The sequence below is a fragment of the Malus sylvestris genome, chromosome 15 (assembly GCF_916048215.2).
Source record: "Malus sylvestris chromosome 15, drMalSylv7.2, whole genome shotgun sequence".
In the NCBI taxonomy this organism is placed as follows: domain Eukaryota; kingdom Viridiplantae; phylum Streptophyta; class Magnoliopsida; order Rosales; family Rosaceae; genus Malus; species Malus sylvestris.
Window position 1 is genome coordinate 25,234,362 of NC_062274.1, and position 6,551 is coordinate 25,240,912.

General features: G+C 38.4%; 1 protein-coding gene across 4 annotated transcripts; it reads left to right on the forward strand.

Moving 5' to 3' along the window:
* The first annotated feature begins 2,205 nt into the window (after positions 1 to 2,205).
* Positions 2,206 to 6,296, forward strand: LOC126601441 (LOB domain-containing protein 36-like). Of its 4 annotated transcripts, none has more exons than XM_050268159.1 (4): positions 2,206 to 2,404; positions 2,528 to 2,635; positions 3,506 to 4,530; positions 6,003 to 6,296. In XM_050268159.1, exon 3 carries the CDS (start codon positions 3,529 to 3,531, stop codon positions 4,465 to 4,467), a length of 939 nt encoding a protein of 312 aa, XP_050124116.1. In that variant the 5' UTR covers positions 2,206 to 2,404; positions 2,528 to 2,635; positions 3,506 to 3,528; the 3' UTR covers positions 4,468 to 4,530; positions 6,003 to 6,296. The 4 variants fall into 4 exon arrangements, with proteins under 4 accessions (XP_050124116.1, XP_050124114.1, XP_050124113.1 ...); XM_050268156.1 differs by having other exon boundaries at positions 2,207 to 2,404; positions 2,528 to 2,622; XM_050268157.1 differs by having other exon boundaries at positions 2,206 to 2,635.
* Positions 6,297 to 6,551: the final 255 nt, after the last annotated feature.

Sequence of the window (6,551 nt, forward strand, 5' to 3'; positions counted from 1 at the left end):
TGCCACGAACCAGCGAGGTCCAGTGTGTAATTACTTAATACTTATATGCGCATTGGCATTTCGTTTCAAACTTTTAAGCTTGTGATCCATTAGGCGTTATTTGGTAGGCTGGATGAAATAGATTGTGATCAATTAAAATTTCTTCAGTTCAGTCCATTGTTTGCTGTGTTAAATGTGAGAATGATAGGATTGGACATGATTGATTATGAGTAGGGGTGCAACTTGGGTTGGACCAATCCGAACTCGCTCATGTCCAACCCAACTTTAAACCCAAACAAATGAGTTTTTTTTTTAGTTATAGTCCGTCCAAACCTAACCCGACTAACCAAACACAATCTAACCAGATTGTAACTCATATAAATTACTGCTCATACTACACCTAAGTGAGCCAAGTCCAAAAACCAATGCACTTTCTAATATTTTTTTTAATAAATTACCCTTTATAATTACTTAAGCTTTTAGGGAATAAGAGGATTTGATTAGTCAACCCATATTCATAGTCTCTAAATCCTAAAGCCTTATAGTAGATTGATTTATGAAATTAAAGTTAGCTAGCTTTGATGCTACTTGACTTAATTTTTTTAGGAATTCTTGGAAACTAAGTTGTTACAAGATTAAACTTGAAAACGTTGGGCAACTCGAACCCAACCCAAGTAAACCCTAACCCAATTAAACCCGAGCCCAAATAAACCCGAATGAAACCCAACATGAACCAAAGCCCGAATTGTAAAAGTTGGGTTAAGATTGAGTTAACATTCCAACCCGCCAACCCGAGCCCGAGTTGCACCCCTAGTTATAAGTGCACAATAGATTGGATTATCTAATCTATCTTTATACATGGGTTACAAGTCCTGTCCTATCTTACAAGTCCTAACCAATCCAATCCTATCCTTGAAACCCAGTTCCATCAAGCCCACCAAATCGGCTCTTAATACACATCGATCTTACGTGGTTCCAAAACGATATGTAATATGAAATATGGATACTTGGTTATTAGCCTCCCTGCATATGCTAAAATTTTGATGAACAATGTTAATTTCTGATAAAGTTTTTATTTTCTATAATTTCGCTGTGCGTTTTCATGTCATTATTTCGTTTTTGCTTATTAGTGTTGCCTTGTATGCCTGCGAATAGACTTTTTGTACCAGACATTAACTTTTAACAATATTAATTATCAAGTACTTTTTGAGAAATATTTTAAAATTAAACCATACAAGTAGTCTTATTAAACTTGTGTTCACTATTCTTTAAGAAAATTTAATATAATTGACAAATATTTGGCATATCAAGCCAAATATGTGGTATATCAAGCCAAATATCAACCAACTGACCAAGTGATATTCTCCAACATAAAAGAAAAAGAAAAGACAGAGATGATAATGGTAGATAATAAACTAAGCAGATATGGTTATTTGAAATTCAAAGTTTGCATACCTTATCCAGCTATTAGTATCGGTTGCAATTTAGTTTAGCAACCAGTCTGCACAATTAATTTATTAATTTTGGATTAGTGACAACATAGTATTTATTCATGACTTTTACCAGGAATGATTATTAAATTTTGTTTTATCATTTATGGAACCTAATTAACAACATTTCCATTAAAAGTAGATTACCTTCTAATAATAAGAAATAATCAATTTTTCTTGTACTAGAGAAATTCTAATTAACTTCAAGTTACGTGAGTGCGCACGCGGGATGACGCAATTTGAATTTGTGTACAAAAAGGGGCATTTCTAGCCAAATAAACTACGAGAGAGTGCGAAAAGTTTTAGAATTCGAACTGAAGTATCAAAAGAAGCACACTGCTTAATTAACTTGGTTATAACCCAAGTCGGTAAACTATCTTTATATATATTTGTTTTCTACTTCAATTTTTATTTATTTTTTGTTAAGAACCACCTAATAATACAATTTCATGATAGAGCTTTAGTCAAGTGTAAATGAATCAAGAGGGAAATGACAAAAGAGAGATACATACGGGTATTTAGGTAATAAGGAGGCTTGCATCGAAAACCAAGGCAAGCAAAGCGTACAAACAGGGGTAGTATCGACAATTGACGCAGACAGTACAGAGACAAAGAGGAAACTCAGAAGGCACTAAATGGTCGCTCAGATGAACATGTCCTTCCTTGTTAAGTTCGTAATGGCATACCGTATAAAAAACCAAAAAAGCCCCCGAAACCCAATCCAACGGTCACATAACGCTTATAAAAAAAATTTCCCCCCTCCCACTCTCTCCTCTCTCTCATCATTTTTCTTTTTATATAATCTTAATTTCATTTTTTTTCTTCTCATATCTTCGAAATAATAAAAATTTGTGTTTTTCCATTCTCTCTGCTTCTTCTGTTTGGGATCCTGCGAAGATCGGATCGAGCGCTCTCTCGCTCTCTTGCTCTCACAGGTCTCTCCTTCTTGTTCTTCCTCCCTTCATCTCTATCTCAATTTTCCCTATCGGCGAAACGCCTTCCTTCTTCAAAGATTTCAGTGTTTGTTTCTGGTTCTGTACTTCTGTGTCGTATCGCAGGTGTTTGATGGACTTTGACGGTTTGGGGAGAGAGAGAAGGTGGAGCCGTCGACTGTGATCGGAGCAATCTCTGCTGATTAAGTTAAAAATCGAAGGTACAAAATAAAGGTTAGATTAATAGATTTTGAGGTTTTTACCGCCGTTTTTTCCGATTCGGTTTTTGCAGATTGATTGTCGTTTACGCGGATCTGAGATTTCCTTGATTTCCATACCTATGAAGTAGAGAGAGAGAGAGAGAGAGAGAGAGAGAGAGAGATGAAAGATGAGAGAGAGAGTGTGGGTGTGAGGCACAAACGCAAACACACAAACACATCGGAGTGTTTTCTTAGAGAGAGAGAGAGAGAGCTTCTTCTCGACGACGCCGTTTGGGTAAAATTGACAGAAAATTAGCTCTCGTTTCATTGTTTTCCGTTCCACTGTCGCTCTCTCTCTCTCTCTCTCTCTCTCCTTTTCTCCCACTCTCTCTCTCTCTGTGAGTGCAGTGTGTAAAGGAAGCCATTGTTGTTGAAGCTTTTTTTTTTTCTGACAGTATCTGCAATTTTTGAAGCTTCAACACTCGATGATCATCAGATACTCCAAAACGATTCGTTTCGTTTTTGTTTTCTTCTTCTGAAAAATAAAATAAAATAAAATCATATTTCTTAATAATATTATCGCTTTGCTTTGGTTAGAAGAAACTGTTTGATTATATGGTACCATGTCGGCTTTCTAAAATCTGTGAAGCTTCCCTGAAAAATCCCCTTTCCATTTCCCTCTGATTTCTCACATTTCAATGCTTATTTTACACAAGATTAATCTCTCTCTCTCTCTCTCTCTCTCTCTAGTTTTGTCCTTGGTGGAAAGTCCATTTGTCTTTCCTGCATTGTATCAAATTATCGAATATTGACTTGTGGGAAAGATTTCTAATAATTTAATTTAATCGTTTTGGGTTTCTGAGTTTTCTTTTTCTTTTTTTTTTCTTTTTTTTTTGTATTGCAGGTGGTTAATTTTTTATTAAAATAATGTCTTCGTCGTCGTCAAACTCTCCTTGCGCAGCGTGCAAATTTCTGCGGCGGAAGTGCACGCAGGAGTGCGTCTTCGCGCCTTACTTCCCACCTGACAATCCCCATAAGTTTTCCAAAGTCCACAAGGTCTTCGGTGCCAGCAATGTCGCCAAGATCCTCAACGAGCTCAGCGCTTCTCAGCGCGATGACGCCGTCAACTCTCTGGCCTATGAGGCGGAGGCCCGCCTTCGCGACCCCGTCTACGGCTGCGTTGGACTCATTTCCATCCTCCAGCAGCGGCTCAAGGAAGTCCAGGCCGACCTTTTCAATGCCAAGAAGGAGCTCGCCACTTACATGGGCCCACAAGGTATGCTCTCCATCCTCCAGCCGCCAACTTACATGGCTCAGCAGCTCCAAGGAAACGCTTCTTCCGCCGTTTCGCCGTACATGTCTCCAATGATTGGCATTCCAACCGGGGCTGCTTCCGGGCAGTTGATGATTCGAGAGCCACAGCAACAACAGATTTTTGAGGCGCAGCAGTTGGCGGTGGCCGTGGCAGCGAGGGAGCAGCAGGAGATGTTCAGGAGTTTTGATCAGAGTAAACAGGCAATGCAGCAGCAGGCGCAGGACCATGTGAGATTCAACAGTGGGTTTGACTCGTCCCCTGGCTCGGTCACTGTGGGCGGCTTCACTCAGATGGCCGGAGCGTTGGGCAACGCCGTTTCGCCGTCTTTGGCTCTGGGGTTTGATAGCGGTCCGTACCACCAGATTCAGCAGCAGCAGCCTCACCATAATCCCCACCTCCACCTCCACCTGCAGCTTCAGTCTCAGTTGTTGCTCCAAACCCAACAGCCGCAAGGGCAGCATCAGGCTCAGCAGCCCCAGCAACCCCAGTTGCAGGCAAAGTCCGATCTGGGCGAGGAAGGCGGTGGTAGGAGTGTGGGTCCCTCTTGTTGATGGGTCTTTCTTCTGCTCTTCCCTGCCTTCCCCGCTTTTTCATTTAACTAATTTTCATTCTAGGTATGTGTCCTCCTCCTCCCTTTGCTTGTTCCTTTTTTCTGAGATGAAAATTCATACATTTCAATTTCGTTAATTTCTTGTTCTAATTGTTGTTGAGGGTCTTGCACACAACTTACACCTCAAATTTCACGGCAGTTTAAGTCAATAACACTCTTTATGTTTAAAAAAATTCCAAAATATATTAGTGCATGAATGATTTGAAATACCGTTGTATTGACATCCTAAATGTAGATAAGTATCCCTACTTGCACATGAGGGTTTGTTGGGGTTTTGGATTTATGAACATATGGTCTTGCATGTGGCGGTATTTTAAACCAATAACGCATTGATACGTGGAATAATTAAATATATTTCAATTCGTAAGTTGTTTAAAATACCGCCACAATGGCATTTATCTAGATATAGATAAGTTTCCTTCCTTGTACATTAGGGTTGGGTATGTATGAATGTTATGATGATTTGATTTTTAATACCTAATAGTGCTGAATTGGTTTAAAATACCGTCACACTAATATTCTATTTGGGGTGTAAATGAGTTTCATTTTCCTTGTACGCATTAGGGTTTTGCATTTATGAATGTTGTGATGGTTTTGATTTGTGTGGACATAGGATTTGGGTTTGTTTTTTCATGAAACTCTTTATTGCATAGAGATAGATGATAGGGTATACTCAGAAGAAAGGGGTTTAGTTAGGTTAGGTTTGAGGGAATTATTGTCTTTTCACAGCCAGGGAGGGATGCACCCCTCTTGACCGTCATCAATAACATCTGAGGTTTCAATTCCCCCACCTTTGTGACATCCCTTTCCTTCATCATGCATCAATATATTTTATTTCCTTTTTATTTTTTTGGTTAATTATGTTTTGTCAGAATATACAAATAAAGAAATATACGCTCGCAGTTGATGGCGATGCTTGCTTGAGCTAATTTGGTGCACGCATTGATTGTATGGTGTTGTTTTGATGGTCCAAATTGTGAAAGAGAAATTTAAAAACAGGATTACGTGGGTCGTCTTCTTCTTCTTCGTTTTAATGAGTGGTTTCTTCAAGGCATTTTCCACTGACAGTCGCAGTACTATTTATGATCTTCACTATCTGCTTCGATCGTTCTTCCCTCTTTGTGTGAAATGACCGAAGTACCCTTGTCTTTGTCTCTCTCCACCTAGTTAGCTAATGAAGAGTGTTTCAATTTTGGCATGTGTGGAAAATGATGATCCAAAAGTCAAGTGTTTGATTCTCAACAGTTGATACGTAAACATGAAACTTGTAATGGGGATTTTCTAATACGTGAAACCCGTTATATATTGGTCTGAGCTCTGATGTATCACGTAGAAGTTTTGCTTGTTTTGTTGTAATTTTCAGACTCAGATTTGAAAACTGGGTTTTCTTATGAAAACGATACATGCAAGCACGTATATATGGGTTTTAATTTTTAAGGTGGCCTCCTAATTATTTTATATTTTGTTTTGGTGCAGTTCATAGCGCCTGCATGCATACACAGCTAGAGATGTTTTGATTGGAGAGGGCAGGAGAGGAGAGACATATTTCCAAAGAGTTCGTAGTAGAGATGTTAGAGTACAGTTTAATTAATTTTATCTTCTATTTAATTAGTATTTAGTAGTGATCCAGGACAATTTATATTCATCCATTCTTCTATTACCCTATTTGTTCCATGATCTATGGGTATACTGGAGCTCCTTTCTTAAGGTCTCCATTTTGAGGACCTATGAGGACCAAAAATATATTAGTTATAAGATTATATTAGTTTAGATTCAAATGCTTAAAAAGTTAATAAACCAAAACCAACTTAAAATTCATAGAAAACTCATTTTCTTGTTTTGGTTTTCTAAGTTGTCAAATATTTTAAGCTTTTGAATCTAAACTAATATAATCTTGTGACTAATATACATTTGGGTCTCACAGATCCTCAAAATGAGGACCTTAGTAGAGCGTGACTCTATTATGTTACTATGGTTCTATCGTAAGGTCGTTGTTTTGAGGACTTGTGAGAACTAGAGATGGGC

Coding starts and splice junctions, on each gene's coding strand:
- LOC126601441 (XM_050268157.1), top strand. CDS start 3,529: ATGTCTTCGTCGTCGTCAAACTCTCCTTGCGCAGCGTGCAAATTTCTG.